The sequence below is a fragment of the Lepidochelys olivacea genome (genome assembly GCF_965140295.1).
Source record: "Lepidochelys olivacea isolate rLepOli2 genome assembly, chromosome: 10".
Lineage (NCBI taxonomy): Eukaryota > Metazoa > Chordata > Testudines > Cheloniidae > Lepidochelys > Lepidochelys olivacea.
Window position 1 is genome coordinate 22726365 of NC_140420.1, and position 21955 is coordinate 22748319.

General features: G+C 37.6%; 1 protein-coding gene across 4 annotated transcripts in view; it reads right to left on the minus strand.

Moving 5' to 3' along the window:
• Positions 1–21955, minus strand: part of PARN (poly(A)-specific ribonuclease) — a 162782-nt gene that overhangs the window by 114183 nt on the left and 26644 nt on the right. For all 4 annotated transcript variants that reach the window (XM_084641663.1, XM_084641665.1, XM_084641666.1 and 1 more), the window contains 4 exons: positions 20402–20477; positions 17517–17627; positions 17358–17427; positions 4900–4955 (listed from right to left, as the gene is read on the minus strand). In XM_084641663.1, the coding sequence (XP_084497789.1) occupies positions 4900–4955; positions 17358–17427; positions 17517–17627; positions 20402–20477 (313 nt within the window). The remainder of the gene's footprint in view (positions 1–4899; positions 4956–17357; positions 17428–17516; positions 17628–20401; positions 20478–21955) is intronic.

Sequence of the window (21955 nt, forward strand, 5' to 3'; positions counted from 1 at the left end):
GACAACCTCAAGTGGCAAATATAATCCACTGGTGCCAACGTTCTCCCTGATGACAGCTGCTTCCTTCCAGATCCATATAATCCTAGGATTTAATCTAAAGTAATATTTTGGATTGGTTAATTCTAATTCATTGCTCCAAGTTGTTCAGGAGAACACACATCTTTAAACCAGGAATGTGAAGTTGAGTGCAATTCCCACCACTGCAAAATTGTACTAAGGAAACACCTTAGCATTTCTAGTATACTCTCCATGAGCGTCTTACTAAAAAGTCCTATTAAGAATTCCTTACAAACCTGAGATTTTTTTTTTTAAAGAAGAATGAGTACCTTAATTTAAAAATTCAACTTTGTTTTGGTCTGTACAGTACAGAAACCTATTTTGCAGTGTACAGGCAGTTTCATATTTTAAGCTTTTGCTCTGTCAACTTTCAGAACTGCTGGTTATACAAGTGTATTTTTAATCTTAAAAAGAAATTTTGAATTTCAGCACTATTTTATATTGAATAGATTGCTTGCTAGTTTTTGATCATTTTGGCTCCCCTGTACATTGAATCCTGTACAATGTAAGCCTGACAACTTTACTTGACTTCAGATTAGAGTTTAGAAATTGAAATGCCTTCTATTTTAGGTAACATTTTTTAGTTTGTATAGCTCTGAATAGTAGTTTTCATATTTAAAAAGATGGCCTCACAATTTTTATGCAAAACACTTTCTATGAGGACAAGTAACGCTTAGTTCACTGGTTTCACAGTGTCCTCTGTTGCGCCCTAACTGCTCCCTCCACCTACTATTTCTAGCTAGTATAATTATAAGGTATTAAAAAATTTTAGTGCATCTCAGCCCTCCACCACATGAAGTGACAGCTCTGTCTAATGCTGGAGAGTACACCGATCTTGACAATGTAACATTCCCAATGTAACATTCCCGTAGTAGTTCAGTGCTAATGGAAGCTACATATCCATATACAAGCAAGTCTTAATCTGGAGTGAAAGGAGCAGACCTATGCACAAAGTATCAATATAAGGGCGTTAGTGATAAGTACAGGTTGTGAAATGTGAATGTTGAGGTATATCAGAAAAATACGTGCATTTAACTAGTTAACATCAAACAACTTCTCTCCTCCATGATAAAACAATTATATACTGATTTAAGATGAGCGGGATTTACAGGCAATACTAGATGGTGACAACAGAAACCCCTCCGTATGTTATATTGCCTGTACGTTGGTTATTTCTTTGTCTATGATTTTGTAATTAAGATTGCTATCAAAATCCACAGTTAGCACCTTTAAACCGATCATTTTAATCTGAATTTAAATCTAGTAGCATACATACCAGGATAGATCAAGGGCTTGAGTCTTTTCTCATTTACACTTGTTTAATTATATTGGGTGAAATCACAGACTCGTTAGAGTCCATGGAAAAATTCACGGATTTCAGGGGGGGGCAGATTTCACCCACTGATCTCAGTGGAGTTATAACTGATTTACGCCAGTTAAAGTGGATAATTAGGCTGTTACTTTGAACACCAAAAATGAACAGTGTGTGTAGTGCTTTGTGTCACAAGTAGTGTCAGCAATTTCAATTTGTGGCATGCTCATCTTAGCCTAAGATTTGTATGAAAACAGGAACTTTGTTTTAAAGACACCTACCCTGCTGCTCTCCCTCAATTCAATCAGTTCTGAACAGAAAAATCCATCATTTCTACGGAAACCACTGAGAGGATGATAGCTTCAGATAGGACATAAATGGAGTAATTCAGCCTCTCAGAATAAGATTTCAATATTTATAGAAATGTATTTCAAAATAAAGAAAATGTGCTCAGATAAAGTTTGTTAAAAAAACATTTAATTTAAGCCCTCCATTATGCGTTAGTAGTTTGGAAAACAATCAATAGATCAAAGATCACCAGACAAAAAGGGAATTTGAATTAAATACACTTACGCTAAAGCTGCAGGGGAAGCCAGATATAATGAAAAAAATATTGCCCTGACAAGTGTAACTCTACTATAAGGAAAAGCCAGAATTGTACACTAAGAAATTTTACTGCTGAAAATAGCCACACCTAAAGTACAATACAAACTAGAGCTAATGCACAAAAATTCAAATTTCATAAACTAATTTAAGGAAGATCTATTTCTTGTTGTGAAATAGAGTTGATGGTGAATATTTCAAAGGGTTTTATTTAATCTTTGCAACTCAATTAGTCTCGCATTAGAACTCTAAATTTCCCAGTTCAAGATAAAGGTTTGAATAGCATCTGTTTCCAAATTAGATAGAATAAACTGTTTATGGTCCTTAATAAATGAACCTTACCACATTTTCTTTTTATTCTTAAATTTTACCCCCTATATTGTAACCACCTTCTGATGAACACTAATGCCTAGCCAGGATAGGAATGTTTCTGTCATTTCACCAACAACCGTTGTTTTATACAGTGTTCTTAATACAAAGGTAATCAAGTATAACTGCTGTGAAAGCCTCTTCATATTCATCACTTCTTGAAATTGAGGAGAGGTTACTGAATTCCTCTACACTATAACTTTTACAGCATTAGGCTAGCTGAAATATACTATTATAGGTGTTTGCTCTATAATTTGGCATAAAGGTAATATCTGTCACAGTTGCAGAATTAGCTGCATCTCTGGACTCTAAGTGAATCCCCTTCAGATATGAGGCCTTGTACCTTTATCTCTGTTCAGTGGAATCACAGGATTCTTCCACTCCTACGATAGGTCCTGGGCCACATCATCCCATGGATCAACTGTGCTTACCCAGCAGGCCCAAGTGGTTTAGGCACCCACAAGTGTTCCCTGCGGGAGCCTGAGACCAGTGAATAATGCAGGAGACCAGACAGCTTTCGCAAACCAAAGTATTGTTAAATCTTTTTAGATGGAATAAAGCATGTCTACCCACCCTACAGTTACCTTGCTATGAAAGTTTAAAGCCCAACTACTTCAGTTCCTCCAGCAGTCACTTTGTTTCCCCTGAACAGCTCCCTAACAACTGCCTCCCCCTCTCTAGAAGGAATTTTTAATCATTTAGGGTATATTTACACAGCAGCTGGCTGATTCCCAGCACAAGTGGACATACACATACTAGCTCTACTCGAGCTACAGTACTAAAGATAACATTGTGGCCGGGCAGTCAAGTGAGTCACCCAAGTACAATCCTACCTGATGTCCTAGGTAAATATTTGGGTGGCTAGCCCGAGCCGTTACTTGTGGCACCACAGCCACGCTGCTCTTTTCAATGTGCAAGCTTGAGCAGAGCTAGAATGTGTATATCTACTCACTTTGGGAATCAGAACACCCAGCTGCTGCGTAAACACACCCTTCGGGTCATTCTGATCTTTTTGGCTGTCAGACTTAGTTTTGTAATTTTGCTGGCACCTGGCAGCAGCAACTTCACAGCTTAGTAGCTCAAGCATTGTCTCTTAATGATCCTAAAAATGTTTACATTGAGGCTACTTATTTCCCAAATGCCTACTATTAAACTAAACCAACATATGCATATAATAATCATACCAATAAAGCCATACTGTAACTATCCCAATAACTACGTCACATACTATATTCAATAATTGCTACTGATCTCCCTTACAACTTTCTCAAACTAAATTTCTCTCTGAAGTACTTACTTCCCTCCAGTCAGTGAATTTAATGAAACTGCCATCAAAAGGCTATAGTTACAACAAAAGGCTATTTTTAGTCAGAATTATTCAGAGCACAGAAAAAAGAAAAAAAAATCTTAAAAAAGGACGAGAAACGGCTATTATCAGGAAGTTTTATTTTGAGGGCAAAAGCAAATGTTTTTCTTGAGTGACATGTTTCAAAGTCACGAGGAATATTTTTTCTCCTAAAAAAACTAAAAATGATGAGAGTATTTACATAGCAACCTTTCCTATGTTAAAATACTTGTTAAAAATTCTAGTCTTGACATGAAATTAGTCTTTTACCACTCTTTTATTGTGGATTATATATTTACTATTGCTGTAGTGCATATTAAGACTACAAACAGACTTGTGTTTTTTAAGTGTCTGTAGGGCTCCAATGGTTTTTAAAGAAAACCTTAAGCACAGGGATGAAGAATTTTTCCAGCCTCTCTCTAACCAAGGACCAAAACCTTCCAATATTTTTAGCCAAATAAATCAAGTCATGAAAGGTTCAGATCTCTAAAGTTTGTAAGGATGATAGGGTCCATACAATGCTTTCCCTCTTGAAGTTATAACCTTGTATGAAAATGAACCTCTGGCTCAATAGACTTAATAAAAAATAAATTATTCATTATCATTCTATGGTTTTGAATCCACAGCCAAGGTAACACTGATTCTATTTGAAGGCATAATTTCAATCCTCATCTAATTTCATCAAAATATCCTTTGGCCTGAAAATTCTTACATTTAGGTGAAACAAATTTTTTCTGAATTTTGAAGCAAAGTTGTCAATCTACTTTCAGAGTCATTGAATATTCACTACCTTGCATCCTTTACTTACCATAAGATACGAGACAAAATGGCCATTTAAGACTGCAAACTTTAATTTGGGCCACTTCACTTGTGCGTAGATCAAGGACAGACTATGACCCAAAGCTATTATCTTCAAATACGTTAAACTTGGTACCCACAAGGAGTCCAGACTGATCTAGACAAAACCCATTTCAAATAGTATTTACTGTATAGTGCAGATCCTCCATCCAAAGTAACAAGGATGGTTACTTTTTTTTTTTAATAAAATGGAGAAGCAGTACATTAATGCCACTTGATAAGAGTTGTGAATAAAGCTCAGCTGCAATTTAAGTCCCATGCTCTACCCATAATACTGTCTTACACTTGCTTCTACAAAGGACCTTTCTAACCAGAACAGTAGTAAGATCAAGGCAAAATGAAAACAATTACTTACAGTCTGGTCCTTCCAAATTGAGATATGGTATGTCCATTACCCTCATAAGAAATAACCTAAGGCAAAAAGGAGAAGCGTCACTAGCGAACTTATGCCATACAGATCTCTTTAAGAGGCTATTATAAAGCTTAACAACACACTGCTTCTCTAAGTTAGTCGGGAGCAGTACTAGTCACCCTAAGCAACGGAAAGCTTTAGTCCCACTAATAATTTAAAAATCACAAGATGTAGGGAGTATCCCACCAGCTAGCTCGTTCCATGCGGTGCAATTATTTTAAAGTGAATGCTAGTTATCTTACTGACTTGCTCTAAAACAAATATGCCTAGTGTTATTAAAATAGGAAAGAAAATGTGAAAAGTACACACACATTTCAAAATAATCCAGTAACTTATTGGCAGTGTTTAAAGCAGTTAAGAATTGATTACAGTGTGGAAGGAATCAAGAAGCACTAGCCTAAATATGTTGGAGAGGGGGCCATAGGAGTCAGCTGTTAATGTATTGTAGTTCTGTCTTTTCCTCCTCTACCTACAACTTCCCCAGCCCCTTATGTCCCTATCTACATTGAATGGAACTGGAGAGCTTAAAAACTCATAGCCTATGCTATTTTAATGGAGAACAATGAGAGATCTGGCCAAATAAAAGCTGTCCCCCTCAAAACTATGAAAACTACAGGAATGTCTACGCTACAGAGGCACAGCTATGGAGCTGGAGCTCTATAGTGTAAACACTTACTACAGTGATGAAAGGGGTTTTTCCACTGAAGTAGTTAATCCATCCTCTTTGAGAGGCAGTAGCTAGCTGTCGACCTAGCAGCATCTATACCAGGGCTTAGGTACGCTTAACTATGTTTCTCGGATGGTGAGAAAAAATTCACAATGAGCAATGTACATAGGTTATCCTAAATTGTAGGTATAGATCAGGCTTCTGTAATGGAAAGTAAGTTTTTCATAATTTTGATTCAGATCTAAATAGTGCCTCTCTTTATGATCTATCTGGTTAAAATTGTTAGCTTCAGCATGCAGTAAGCCAGAAAAGAGAACAGGATGACCTAATGGTTTTTAATTTGATAAAATCCATGCCACTCCACGTTAGAAGTACAAGTCCCTATTTGCATAACAGTTTACTAAATAAGAGACGGGTATATGCTGCACACACCTAACCATTTTGTGGAGAGAGAAGCCAAGTGACACTTGAGATTATAAATGGAATGCATTCTGTCACATTTACTGTCCAGGAGCTCTGAACTGAACATCTACAAGCTATTTTGTTTCTTTCATTAATGAGATTTCCATTGGTATGGCTGGATGTTTTTCAACAAGGTTCATAAAAAACCCACCACGGGAATTTCAGAAAGTGTTAAAACAAGAAGAATTCTCAGACTGATACCAAATTGGTGCTATATTATTCCCAGGTCACTAGCCCCAGCTCCTCCCGCATCCCTAGTTCCACACCCAGTTCTGCCTTCAGCCCAAGCTCCATTGCTGAGGAAGCCTTGGCTGTGCAGTAATGGAGGGGAGAAAAATTCCATTAATGGGAGAGCGCAACTGGAAACATTTGCACACCACTGCTATGGAACTTGCATAACATTATTAACAAAATATCTCAGAGAAAATGAAGTAACTATGTACATTAGACCAAGGAAACACAGTCCTATGACAACAATTCCACTTAATATCTGACCGTTGCATCATCCAAGGTAGGTAGAGTTGTGGGAGATGCTGCTAGCAGAAAGGAAATTATTGGTAAGAAGTTTTCCACTCTGCTCCACAGTATTTCCCACAATACTGGACATGAGGTAAGTAGTGAACAGATGTAGGGAGGGTTCTGATAAAAAGTTTGGTAGATATGTACTCCCTTTTCATGAGCTCACTCAAAGGTCTACATTATTTGGTTGTGTTGTTTTCAGAAACCATTGCAACTTCGGGGCCCACGCCTGGATTCAAACTGATGGCTAAGAGATTTTGTATTTCATTCTAAGTCTTCACCCAAAACCATTCTGTTCACCAATTTTAGTTTTCAAACTGAAGACTATATTTTGAATGAAGATTTTTATACACTATGGCAAATATAATATTTGAATAACTGTGTGTTTTATGAGAATGACATTTTTACATAGAAAATCTGTACACTGTTTAAGTTTTCTAGGAACTAAAAGCAGGGTAACCTTGTTTAAGTGCTCTATTTTTTAACTGACAGTAAGTGCACGCTACTATATTGTGTTTGACCTATTTATGCATGTTTATAATATATTTGCACCTCAAAAATGGAGAAAAATATTTAGAGAGTTATAAAAACAATTCTTCAAGGTACGTATCATGATTAAGGCTAAGTTTTTGTCACAGATATTTTTAGTAAAAGTCATGGACAGGTCATGGGCCTCCATGAATTTTTGTTTATTGTCCATGACTTTCACTAAAAATACCCCTGACAAACTGGAGAGGCGGGTTCAGCACCCACTGGTCCTGGGGCTCCCGGGTCCCCCACCGCTGCGGTCAGTGGGAGCTCTGGGGTCCCAGCTGCTGTGGGGAGTGGGAGCTGCGGGGGTCCCCATTGTGGCTGGGCAGCTGTGGTGTGCCCCCACCACTGCATGGGCTGGGAGCTGTGGGGCGGGGATAGAGGGGAGGGAAATGGGCTGGGAGCAGAAAATGTCACAGAGGTCAATGGAAGTCATGGATTCTGTGACTTCCGTGACCTCTGTGACATAATCGTAGCCTTAATCATGATGAATCCATCTGTAAAAAGACCTTATAGAAGTTAGCAGTATATGTACCAAATACAAGCAAGTTTATTCTGTTAAAAAGTATTTGTTAGGTTGTCTTAGTTCTAGTTAAAGACTCCTCACCATTTTAATTTAGGAGGGGTTCCATGGTTGAAAGTGAAACAACAGCTAAAAATTAATGGAGCTATGCAAGATTACTTCAGAAGCAACTCTGTTTTTTTGAAAATTCAGCACAGCTATTTAGCTTAAAGTAAAAATACACAGTACATTTCACAATAGGCAACATAGCTAACTGCAATTCTTCATATTAGCTCAGCCAAAAGACAAGCTTCTAGGATCAACAAGACCATGGCTGTTTTCAAATCCTCTGAAAGCTTAGTAAAGGTACTGAATTGAAGCAGACAAATAGCATTTAGGAAAGATTGATCAACTGCTTGTTCTAAATTCTACATTTATTTAAGTTTAAGAAATTGAGTAAATAAGCTTATAAGCAGGGATCCTAGTCTTTCCGTGATAAAAAACCCACAAAATTCTCCAATAAAAATCTGAAAATCAGTGTTTTTCCGTGATTAAAATGAAACGCTGAACTTTCATTCTGTAGCTGCAATACACACACATATATATCAGTTGAACATAATATCTTATTGATATATTTACCATTTTTAAGCAAGTTCAAAGCCTAACAGTGTCATCAATCATAAGAAAAAAATACAATTACAATTTCTTTTTTACATATACCAAGCCTTTATGCCATTGAGTAACCTCTATATGCCAGAGGTTTACTGGAGTATGTAAATTTAAAGTGCATTTAAAAATCAACCACAAAAGGGGGAGGTTGCATGCATTGAATAAGTGACATTGGTACTTTCAGTAAAATTTAGTTAATAGTTAATATGTTTTTATTTTTTCACAAAACGTACAAACTGAAGATTTTCTGTAAAAACGCAAATTCTGCATTTTTTCATGGCAAATGGATTTCTAGGATTCCTGCTTATGAGTAAAATACTGTTTTTTTTGCAAGTCAGTCAGTCATCCTTAGCTATTTGACTTACTTTGTATTACAGACATCACCCTCTCTTGTCATGTAGTCACTACTGACACACATACAGGTTTATCTTAATATTGTGTTGAATAGCATTTATGAAGTCAGAAAGTAAAGGTACTTAATAGAACGAAACTGGCATTTAGAACTTAAGTCCAAACCCAAAGTATTTATTGTAAGATTTTCCGTACGGAAGCTAGAAGCAGGAACTACATTTACCACTACAACATGTAGTGAAAAAGTAGCAGGTGCTCCAAGTTTAACATTGGATTTATTTTTACCACATGAAAACATATTGATCCATTCTTGACTGCAGATTTGTGTTAACTTAAGTTCTAAAATGTATCTGTTTTCTTATCTTTATTCAGCTACCACACAAGAAAATCATAAATCCACTAGGGAAGTGATTTCCGATATCATAATGTTGTAAAGCTGAAGTGCTCAACCTGTAGGTCACGACCACATCGCCCTCTTGTAGTTGACAAGTGTGTGGGGTTGAGAGGTCTCAAGCCAGTTCTCATGCCCCGATTTTGGTTTTCCTCTGAAGTGATTTGCTTAGTCATTCAAAACCATCCCTCTAACATCAAAACCACCAACCATTACATAGATTTCAACAGCACATCCCTTGAAGTTCTGTTCAGCTTCCTGCTTCTGACTGAATGAAATAACTACTTTTTATAAGTTAATATGCAATATTTATACCCAAAATGCGCCCCTCTCCCCCCCATCACCAACACACACCACTTTGCTTTACAGGGAACATTTTTCATCTCAACTGTTAAAAAATAAAATACACCTAAATAGATTTACAGATTTTTAACTCCAGAAAGGATCATTGCAATCATCTAGTCTGGTAAATTAACAGCTCCATAGTTTGGAGAAAAGTGCATTTATGTATGCATTGAAATAATGTGTGTTATTGATTTATGAAGTGCTTCTTGTGTAGCAGCTAGGTGCTAGTTTACTAAGTTAAGAAACCAGTGACAAGAGTTCCCACACCACACTAGAGAATCACTGCAGTTGTTCCACAAACACTAATATTTTATTAGGAACACCATAAACAATTCTGATAAGACTAAACCAAATACAAATCTTACAAGGTGCCCTGACAGAATTCAAGTCCGATACTGAAGCCAGCTCCTTCAACCCAGAAAGCACGGCCATCAGCCCTACAGAGTTCAACTTTAGAAATTGGAAAGAATCATCTCCCAAACAATCTGAACTGCTTCAGTGGGGGCCAGGATAAAGCTGCTTCTCAGTCAGAAACAGCCACAACCTCCTGAATGGCCACAGAAACCACTTATGCTACTGAAAAACCAGGCACATCAAGGGTTCCAACAAGACCCCGAGGCTGTGAACAATGGTGGAGAAAGGCAAACACACAGCCTCAACAGACTGGAAGCTATATTCATAAACAACATTCCTCTATTTGCTTCCACTTACTAGCTAACTCATTTCAGAATTATCCAGGTTGATATGCAGCCAGTTTACATGCATGCATACATGATAGATTTCTCTATCTGCATCCAAACCCTCATTCTGGAGTATGATTTTTCCAAAGAATGACAGTTAAAGTATTTGAATATCGTTAATATATAAAATTTGTAAACAATTTTGTGCTCATACTTCGCCATTACTGGTAAAGACAACATTTGGGTCACGACTGTTATAATGTGACACACATTTCACTACACTTGGTATGATTAATACATTAAGTGGACAGTAAGATTTGATGTTCTTGATTAACTCCTTGCTTCTAGGTGCTTGAATTATGTGTGATAACTACAAGACAAGAACACTGTCCACATTAAGTGGCTTCTGAAGTTTTTTTGGATTTAGAATTCATTCAATATTAACTTTAACTCAGTACCAGTTATTGTCTAATGATTAGGAAATCTGAACTGACAATCTAAGGTTCTTGCTAGAGATCATGTAATCTAATGAGACCAAGTAATTTTGAATTAGCAACTCACTAGCAATAAATTGAAAAAATATAAAGGGAAAAAGTGTAATTCAAAAAACCCAAATCAGTTGCAAGTCAATATATTAATCCACTAGACAGTTTTATCATTTAGGTGGTTTAGAAACCAGTTTAGCTTGTAAGAGTCAGATCTAGCCAGAGTTTTCTCTTCTTCTCAAAGTTACCATGTTTTGTGCACCAAATCTATAAAGCAATACTGAGTTCACTCTAAAATAAGCTAGTTGACCACTGTTATTGGAAAAGTAAACAAAGGAATAAATGCCTCTGCGCTCTAGTCCTCAGTTTACAGTACTGAATTAAAATATTTCATCGATAAAGAGCTTGGACACTTATTACAGATAGATGTGTTTTCCATAGGCAGCCCATATTTCCACACTGGGATCCAATCACCTAAGGAGCAAACTGCATGCTCAGTGTCATGATGGTCAGAGTATCAGTAGGGTTACATCAGTTGCTGGGATAGTGATTAAATGTTAATGTTTTTACTTGTATTGGTTGAATGAATTAGGAGAGCACAGAGATCCTAATAACCATGAAAGACCGAGCATGTACCCTATAGGGAGAAACACAGTACTAAACATTTATGATAAATCTCACCATAAAATAGAGTTTTCCAACTTCCTTCGCTGATACTTTAGGAAACAGTCTATGCTGCAATTGAAGCGTGACCTTTGACAGTTTTAGTTTTGAATTTTAAGCTGTAGAATGCCAGTCCTAACCTTTTAAAATCAGAAGCTGGAATTTCAGCCACCACCCAGCTGTACTGAACTTGCTAGTAGTTTCAATATTTTCTGCAGCCAACAGTATTAGAAGTATAACACAAGCAGTTTATATGCTATATTATACATATTTACATGACATAAGTTTCCAGATAAGCAAATTTTTAATGGTAGTTAATGGATTTTAAGAAGTGGACTAGAATAAATTGCGCCATTTATTCAAGATATTAATATTCAAGATGCATCCGATGAAGTGAGCTGTAGCTCATGAAAGCTTATGCTCAAATAAATTGGTTAGTCTCTAAGGTGCCACAAGTACTCCTTTAATTTTTGCGAATACAGACTAACACGGCTGTTACTCTGAATACTGTGGTGGTAAACTTTAAAATTGGCTTATTCATAAAGTCATATTTAAACAGTAACTGGCACATCAGCTTGACAATAGTTCTCTATGATCATACATTGTACATTATCTCTATTTAAGTACTAGGAAACTCCCCAAAAAGAGGAGTTATTGACAAAGTGACTTGTTTACCAGTTCTGAATTGCCAGGAATTGCAAAAAAGGTAGAAAAATTTCAGCAGATGCCAGACCAGAGGTCTCAAAGTCCTGGCCTGGGGGCCATCTGTGGCCCGAGAACCTCCCCACTGCAGGCTGCAGAGGAGAGGCACATGCAGACATGCTGCCAGCAATGTCTGCTGCAGGCACCGCCCCTCGCAGCTCCCATTGGCTGAGGAAGAGGGACAGAGATACCATCACTAGTCGCCATGCAGAGTCAACCATGGAGGCAGCATCGTTAGTTGCCAGGCAAAGGCAGCAATGGAGGCAGCATCACTTTCTTCCCCACAATGAATATAAACAAGTCAAAATACCGAGCACAACCATCTCATACACACTGCGCTGCAATACTGAAGGTTTCAACTGCTCAGTCACTGAGGCCAAACATCAACAAACTGACAGAACTGAAGCGTTGCCAGGTGTCTGGCAAACACTAAAAACTCTGGCAGGAGAAGAATTGTATAAAGTTGTATGACAGTTTTATTATTTCTAAGAAATTTGAAATAAAAAATATAAATGTTTTCTTTTCTGAACACCATCTTCAGTGACATTATCGGCCCGCTAGGAGGATTTGAGGACTGGCATTGGCCCTAAGGTAAATTGAGTTTGAGACCCCTACTTTAGCCACTGAAGCCACCATATGCATGTGCAACATAACCTCCCACCAGTAACTTATTTGTGACACCACCATTATGTATGAGTTGTATATATTGCTTTGTGTTGCAGTGAGTGAGTATGCTGCATCCTCGATTGGTAGATTATCTTTGCCATTTATGTCCTCACATTATGTACAAGGAGAAAACACTCAGGAGTGCTGCTATAATGTTTTGCCCTTCACAACAAAAGAACCAACCATATTTACTAGATTTGAAGAGTAACTGAACAAAGCTAAATTGCATCTGCTCTTAACCAATTTCAAAGCTTTTAAGCCATCATAATATGTAATTGAGTTCAAAACTGGTAACTCAATAAAAGTGAAGTGTTCTCAAAAAATGTTCAGGCTTCCATTAGAAGTGCAGAACACCAAGTGTTAAAGAAAAGCAGCTTCTCTGAGATGGCAAACACTGAAGAAAACTCTTACACAAGTTTTCTGAGCACCAGCTACCTAAGGGTTATCCAATTCATTTGTTTATCCTTAGTAGTAATTAAGCTTGTTGTCGTCATTACGCTAATTGTCGCAGATGCTAGTTTACTAAAATGCTGGAGAAAAATGTTTAGCTAGAATACTACCAATGGGTATTTAATATTAAGGCTATCCTCCCATAAGTTCACTTTAAAAGCATGTTTAGGAAAACAAATTGTGGCTGACAGCAAGAATAGACAGGCACCAAAAATTATATATACCCTAGGAATTTATCAAGATCAGAGATCTGCTTCTTTGTAAAAAAGCACTGATCTTAGAATTGAGATAGTTGCAGTAATATTTCTTTAAATGAGGCATTTCAAAACACAGCATTAGTTAATATAATCAATATTTGCAATTGCACTTAAAACTAAGTTATATCAATGGGAATGTGGTGCAACAAATGTGATCTGCTACATCTGTATTTTCACTTATCTGCAGAGATTAGGAATACAGAGTCAGTGTCTTTATCCACGATTTGAGATTACCTCTTTTGTCGGTTTGAAACTTCTGCAAACAGACAAATAGCCATGTAAGAGTGTCACCTTATCCTATGAAATAAGTAAGTGCTGAATTAACTAGATTTATGTAATCATGTGTAAACAGAAACATGTTTTCACTACATTAACTCAAAATTTGTTTATTTTAACTTTATTAGAACTCAAACTTTTCCTGTTAAGCATTTACAGTCAATAGCTAATGCAGGAAGTCAAAAGGAGAAATAACGTCCTTCCTATACATCTTTATGTAGTATAGTCCTTTTTGCATTTGGAGGAAGCCATCTTTAAGATCTTTGAATTAAAACTGCTATAGAAGTGATAACTCTTAGTACTGGGAAGAGTGTGTTAAAGTGCTTCAACATCCCTATGTGATAGGTTCACAAAGTATTCCTATTTTACAGATAGGAAACTGAGACAAGTTAGTGGTGGAGCCAATAACCCAGCTCCTCCAATCCCACTCTAACTACTAGAGTAACTATACACAATATTTACATACTCTATCCTAGATTTCCTAAAAACTGAAATTCTTTAATATCTGGAAAATGTCACAACAAACAGAAAAATAAATTTACTATTAATATTGGTTCTCAATCTAACAAAAATTCATCAGCATTGTTGCTTGCAGCCCAGTATTTTGGAAATTTTAGATTTGTAGTTTCTTTAGAAGACTCTACAAAACCTCTTTGATAAGGATATTTTAGTTTTAAGTGTTTAAATTTCATATATTACTGACTTGGAATTCTCTCAATCCATATATATTTGCTGCAGAGATCACCAAGTCTAACAAGACCTATACATTTTTAATCAGTTTCAGTATATTATAAAGATATAATGATACTCTTGGACTTTCGGTAAAAAATGTATTTTAATCTACAGCTACTGGGAGTCAGTGAATGAACGTGTTCATGTCATGTATTGAATAACTTCCCAAAATATAACTTTAGAGTGAGATGTATCACAGGATTAAGTGAGACTAGACTGATCAATGCTGCAGCCAGCTCTCATTTACTCAACTGAACGTATGCAATAAGAGTGGTGTTGAATTCTAGTTGATCACTAATCTGCACTTTTCTGTCACTAGTATATCATAGATAATGGAAGAACTTACAAAATGATCAGATAAAATGGCCCTTTTGAAATGGTAGAGAACTGATAAGGTGAATTTCAAAAGTCTACTTAAATGGGCTAGCGTCACAAAAGGACTTAAGCAACTGCCACTTCGGGCAACTACTGGGATTCAAAAAACCATCACTCAGCTGTTGCCAAATCCTGCAGGCACCTAAACTCTGCAAGCACCCAAATTTTTTTCTGTAAAAGTTCTAGGTGTCTCTGTTTCTGCCTCTGAACATACACAATGCAGCCCCATGCCAGGCATCCAGATGCATGAGTTCCAGAGCCATTCACAAGTCAGGAGAAAAGAGGGGTTCCTCCTAATTTGCCTACGGGGCTGATCTGGTAAGCATGCAAACCTCGCCTAGCAGATCAGAACCCGATAGGCAAGCTTACACAAAACGGCTGGGATGGGATAACCTTTAGCCCAGTGGTTCAGGTACTCACCTTGGATGTGGGAGAGCCCTGATTCAAGCCCTGCCAACCCCCTCAACCCTCTAACTGAGGGGGAGAAGAGATTTCAAAAGGGATATGCCACCTCTCTGGTGAGCATCCTAACCGTTCAGCTGTAGGATATTCTGGTGTGGGGCTCCTTCTGTCCTTCCTGATGAAGCTGTTCTATTGTGGACAAGTAAAGTCATTGGAGCAGGTCTCCTACCTCCCAGATGAGTGCTCTAACCACCAGGCCACTGAATGACTTATTCTTACTCCCAATGACACTTTCATTATTTATTCACAGTGCAACACCTGCAAAGGGAGCCCCACACATCACAATATCCTATTGCCCAGTGATTATTTACTTACACGAAAAGTGGCATATCCCTGTTCAAATCCCTTCTTCCCCTCAGGTGGTGGGAGGGGCATGAACCAGAGGTCTCCCATATCCCCAGTGAGTATCCTAAGCACTGGACTAAAAGTTTGAGGGAGTCCTCCTCCTTCCCCTCCCTTTCAGTTTCTTGATAGAAAGGCATAGGTGCCTAATATCAAGCAAGGATGTGCAGCTGAGAATCCCAATATAGGAAAGCACCTCCCTGTGGCCCGAATTTAGGCATGCCTATCTCAGAGGTACAGGGTGTAGGATTCAGAGTGGTAGCTGTGTTAGTCTGTATCAGCAAAAGCACGGAGTCCTTGTGGCACCTTAGAGACTAACAAATTCATTTGGACATAAGCTTTCATGGGCTAGAACCCACTTCATCAGATGCATGGAGAGGAAAATACAGGAGCAAGTATAAATACATGAAAAGATGGGAGTTGCCTTACCAAGTGTGAGGTCAGTCTAACGAGACAGTTCAATTAATAGCAGAATACCAAGGGAGGAAAAATAACTTTTGTAGTGGTAATAAGAGTGGCCCACTTCAAACAGTTGACAAAAAGGTGTGAGTAACAGTAGGGGGGAAATTATTAGGGGGGAAATTAGGTTTAGGTTTTGTAATGACCCAACCATTCCCAGACTTTATTCAGGCCTAATTTGATGAAGTGGGTTCTAGCCCACAAAAGCTTATGCCCAAATAAATTGTTAGTCTCTAGGATGTAGGATGCAAACCTCATCTAGCATCTCCCATTGGCTAGCTTAGGCAAGAAGCCGCCAGCATGCTGCCTTTTGTGAAACCCACTCTCAGGAGGTTCTCCCCGCTGTCTCCTCACTGTATAGGGCACCTCAATGCCTAACTCAAGCTTTGTGAATCTCAGTGATTTTGTAAGTGCCAAAAAATCAGGAGTGGTGATGCCCCTAAGTTTCTTTGTGACTCTAGCACAACATGCCTTCAGTATCATCTCCAATAAGGTGACAGTTTGCAGATTTGGCTATTTCTTTCCAAAATGTGGTAGTCTTCAGTTTACAACTGTCACTAAACCTCTGTCAAGAGATTCCCCATCATAACCTTACTGTGTTCACATGCCATCATGTAAGATTATTCTACCACCAGAAGCATGACAAGGAAAGACTATGAATAAGCAGAGCATCAGAAACATGCACAAAAAAAAACTTTAGATTTCTAAAATTCTCAATTAAATCTTTAAGATCTTCATGAATATCTAATCCAGCAATAAAAGATGCTGTGAATTTAAGATCCCATGAATTTATTCTGAAAAATCAATGTAATTTCTTTAAAAGTTTATTGCCTGATATTTTAAATATGTCACAGATATTAGATTTTGGTCCAGGTAAAGCAAAAGCTGTATCAAAAATACCACTCTGGATCCTTTGGACATACTTCTAGGCTACATCTATCTCTCTTTTTTTTTTTTTTTTAAATCAGTGCAGCAACAAGCTTTATTGCTCACACTAAATCTCCAAAACCTATCCTTGCCTTACGAACTATAGAAACATTTAAATCAGAGTTATTTTTCTCACTTTGATTATTCCTTAGAACTATGCAAACATTTGCTAACTGACAAAAGTATAGATCTCAATACCAAGAAGAACAATGAAGCTAGAGCCACAATTTTAACATAATCCCTTCCATGCTCTCTTAAGCAAGTTGGCAGGCATCTCCCTGCTCAGAAGCAATACTTAATGAATATATGGGAGTTTTTACCTCCCAATACCAACACTTCATTAAATTCTTAATACGAATAAGATAGGCCACTAGGGAATTTTAAATGTAAAATAGTAAAATACAAGTGATTAGTTTAAACTGACGGTAGAGTTTTCAGCTCCACCTTCAGATTATAGCAGGTTTTGTAATGTACAGTGATTTACTTACTTGTTAAAAAAGGGTTCAATGAGTTTTGATCTAGCAGATACATGATTTTTCGGAGGACTGAGAAATGAACCTAATAAACAAAGAAGAAATTCAGCATAACATATGCATTGAAACAGAGAGTAGAGGAATAGTTTTTTGGGGAAAAAAAATATATAGTACCTAGGTAGTTAGCCATGGAGATGAAACACAGTCCTGTTATGTAAGCATCATAGCCTGCTTCATGAAGTTGTTCAGAAGCTGTGTCATAACTTGGAAACCCTTCTGCACTTTCTGAAGAAGGAAAAGTCATGTTTACCTAAGGGTATCATGTAAGTGGAAGTTATATTTAACCAGAAACTCACATTTGCTGCAAGGGCATAATGCACTATGGATAATTCTAGTAACTTTTACAAATTACAAGCAATTTAAAGCTTCACTGACAGAAGAAGGCTTCTAGGAACCATTCCTATTCCCACTGAGTCAAAAATTGTACCACTAGACTCTCATAGCCCTTCTCATCCAGAGATATTCTGGATCATACTGCCACTTTAGCAGCCAAACTTCCATTGAAACAATGACAGGTTTCAGAGTAACAGCCATGTTAGTCTGTATTCGCAAAAAGAAAAGGAGTACTTGTGGTACCTTAGAGACTAACCAATTTATTTGAGCATAAGCATCCGATGAAGTGAGCTGTAGCTCACCAAAGCTTATGCTCAAATAAATTGGTTAGTCTCTAAGGTGCCACAAGTACTCCTTTTCTTTTTATTGAAACAATGGGAACAGGATTAGTCATCATCTTATTTCTTCTGACTCTTCTGCAACACATGACATACAGCATGTAATTGTTACTCCAGTGGTAGCAAACAGACTAATATTTTTCAACAGTGCTTAAGTGACTTCAGCATCTAAATCCCATTTCCAAAGGTGACTTAGGGCCACATTTTTTAAAGATTCTTAAATGCCTATATATGCAAATAAGTACCTTGTGGCATTCTGAAAATCCCACTAAATACCTAACTGCATTTTTAAGCACCTAAATACTTTAAAAGTTTACCCCTAAAATACTTAGAAAGCCTAAGTCCCATCGACAGTCAATTAACTTCCACTCCACAAGCCCCCAACATTAGCATTGTATAGCCTTTCATACTTAATTTCCCAGTCTGTAGAGAGACATCTGAACAGTTCAAGCAATTTTTTTGGGGGGGAAACGGGACTAGAAGGAGAGAAACAGTGCTTAAACCAATCAAACTTAAGTACACACAGTGGAAATGGAAGTCAAGCCTAGTTATATCCACTTTATTACAATTAAGGAGTCTTTTCCGCAGCAAAAATGATGAATGAATATAGCTATGAAGTACACCCCAATATTTACAATAGGGACATAAATAGGTGTCATAATATAGTATTTTAGCCATATGTTAAGGAAGCCTATATGTAACAAAATAAGCTAACTACCTTATCTAGTATTTTTCCAGCACCTAACCATGACTCAAAATTCTTAGCATATTTAAGTTTAAAAACCTACAAAGAAGTTATATAGCACCATAAGCATGCCAATGTTTCAGTCAAAAACAGAATATATTTTTAAGAAAAAATGTTAATACTACCTAACCAATAGGTTCAGGTAACTTGATTTAAACTCAGCTCAAACAGGTTATCCTTTTAACGCCACAATGCATACCCACACATTTCTCCACAAATCTAACAATCGACAGAAGTATTTCAATAACTTTAAACCGTCTTTGCCTTGAAAGTTCTGACCCACGTCTATCGCAATATCAAACTTTACAGTAGTCATTCATACAAGTGATTAATGTTAACATATCCACCAAATTTTGATGCAGAACCCAACTAGTAGCAAAATTAATATGATTTCATAAAATCATTTGGTACTACATCAACTAAAAGAGCTCACCAGGGAGAGGCCAAGTTGTCCCATCCCCAAGTTGGAAGAGGTTACAGCAGTAGTTCTCAAACTGGGGGTTGGGACCCCTCAGCGGGTCACGAGGGAATTACATGGGGGGTCATGAGCTGTCAGTCTCCACCCTAAACCCCGCTTTGCCTCCAACATTTATAATGGTGCTAAATATATAAAACAGTGTTTTTAATTTATACATGGGGGGGTGGGTTACACTCATAGGCTTCCTATGTTAAAGGGGTCACCAGTACAAAAAAGTTTGAGAACTACTGGGCTACAGTGAATACATTGTGAAAAGTACATATGTGGAAGCAGGAAACTATGCTGTGTGCACCAACACCTCCTGCTGGTTGGCTAATAGAATTATTACAGAAGAAAAAGGTCAGAAAGCCTCTGGGTTACTATTTCCTTTCTTGAAGCCACCCAAGTTTAATAAACTATGTGCATTTGCTCTGCATATTTAGAATGCTAAACGGAGTAATTCAAACATCTATATTGCTTAAGACAAGAGACCCTCTCCACCTGCCTTTCAACATGTTACGCCGCCCAATGGTTTTTCCCTTTTTATATCAGCAGTTCATGAATTCCATTCCAGAATGTTAAAAACAGTCTATCCCTTCCGATCATTTAACATCCCTTCTTTCATGCCACCGCCTTAAAAAGTGATACAGCTCCACAGTACTTAATTACATTCTAACCATTAGTATGGGATCTAGTTACTACTGTATTCTTTCAAAGAGTCCAACTAAGTACTACTGGTAATTAATTAAATAAGAGCTTTTAGAGTAAAGTACTTACACCTGGGCTTAATTTGAGACTAGCAGAAATTATTCACCAAAACCTAAGCTACAGAACAAACGCCACCACTACAGTGACAGAACAGCTGTTCATTCAAGAATTACTATTCTACTTCACTCAAAATAAAGCTGAAGTATAATGCCTAAAACCACTAAGAATAATGATCACAAATAGTATAGCATATATGTAACCCACTGCCAATACTAAATGGAGTTTAAACACTATTTAATTTAGAAATAGACCATTTCACATCCCAAACCAAGCAATTAGCATATCAATTTTTTCTGCGAAAGACGAAACCTAGCACATAATTTAGGAGCATGGGGCAAATGCTTTTATGCATCCTTACCAACTTCAGGAGGGTTGAATGGAATCTCTTTTAAACGCTTTTCCAGTTCTGCAAGGGATGTGTTGTTAATAATTTCCTAAAAACATAAGAAGGCACAGTATGTGAGAACATCAATGCCAAATGCATTTTCCCATATATTGAGATTGTATGGATTAGAGGTAACATTTGGGATTTAATACTGCCAGTCTGTGTTCTCTACAGAGCTATACACAATCCAGTTCCAAATTCTAAAGTCCTGGAATGAACAGTGTGTTCCGACTCAAGTTTAATGTTACATGCAAGTAATTGTTACAATTACACTATTTCTATCAAAAGCATTTTAGGCTCTGGGAACCCTAGAACAAAACAGCAAAATCAATACTGAGGCACAATCCTTATCTAAAATCTGGCCTCCTGCTGAAAAAAGAGCACAAACAGCAACTCAAAAACCAAGGTTTACAGCAGGTTACGGAATTAGAACTGAGCACATTTTACCCAGAAAGGATGTAACTGACCAAAAACATTGGTACTTGAGCCGGTGAGATTTTTTTTTAACCAGACACACCTAGTAAAGAATATACAACAAGATGTACCGCTGCTTAATGGGGTATCCAAGCAACAGAAATAGACTGACAGTTTACTTACACAGTTATATGGTGTCTGATTTATTAGAGTTAGGCAAATCTTATACATTAGCTTAGTTGACTAGCTTTATTCAATGTAACAAGAGTAGTCACTGACACGTTACACAAAGATTCTTAAATCTGAAATAAAAAGACAATCTAGTCTAATTCATTATTTGGGTCACTAAACACTTTGTATTTATAACTCCATTAGTCTTGCTATTGCACAAAGAAAGAAACAGGCAGCAACTTACTCAAGGCGATAGCGCAGCTGAGTAGGGAGAACTAAAAGTTCTCCAGAGGTTATCTACAATATACTTAATAATTTTGTGGTTTGAGTTAACTCTTACATTTCAAGACAGAAGCCAAGAACCAAAACGGACACAGACTGGAATACCCTCACTCACAGCGGCCATCCATCCAGTGTAAAGCTACATGGGTAGAATAGGGAGGGAAAGCTTGCAACTAGCACTGGGATCAGGGAAAAAGCCCCTGGTGGGCTGGGACGGTTTGTTTACCTGCAGCGTCCGCAGGTTCGGCTGATCATAGCTCCCAGTGGCTGTGATTCGCCGTCCCAGGCCAATGGGAGCTGCGAACCGTGGCCAGCGAGAGCTGCAATCAGCCGAACCTGCGGACGCTGCAGGTAAACAAAACGGCCCGGCCCGCCAGCAGATTTCCCTGACAGGCCACGTGCCAAAGGTTACCGATCCCTGCACTAGCACTTCCTCAGACAGAGCTATTCTGAGAAAAAAAAAAGTTTTAGCCACCAGAACAGAGAAAAAAGATAAACAAGTACTACTGTCTTTAAAAACTATATTAAGAACCTGCCAAATAATTTTCAACCCGGTGATCAAGCTCAGAATATTTGTTGCACTGGCATCCAAAACCTCCAATTAGATGCACAAGGCATGTACACAAATGATAACATTGTTTCTATCCCACCCCCCCAAAT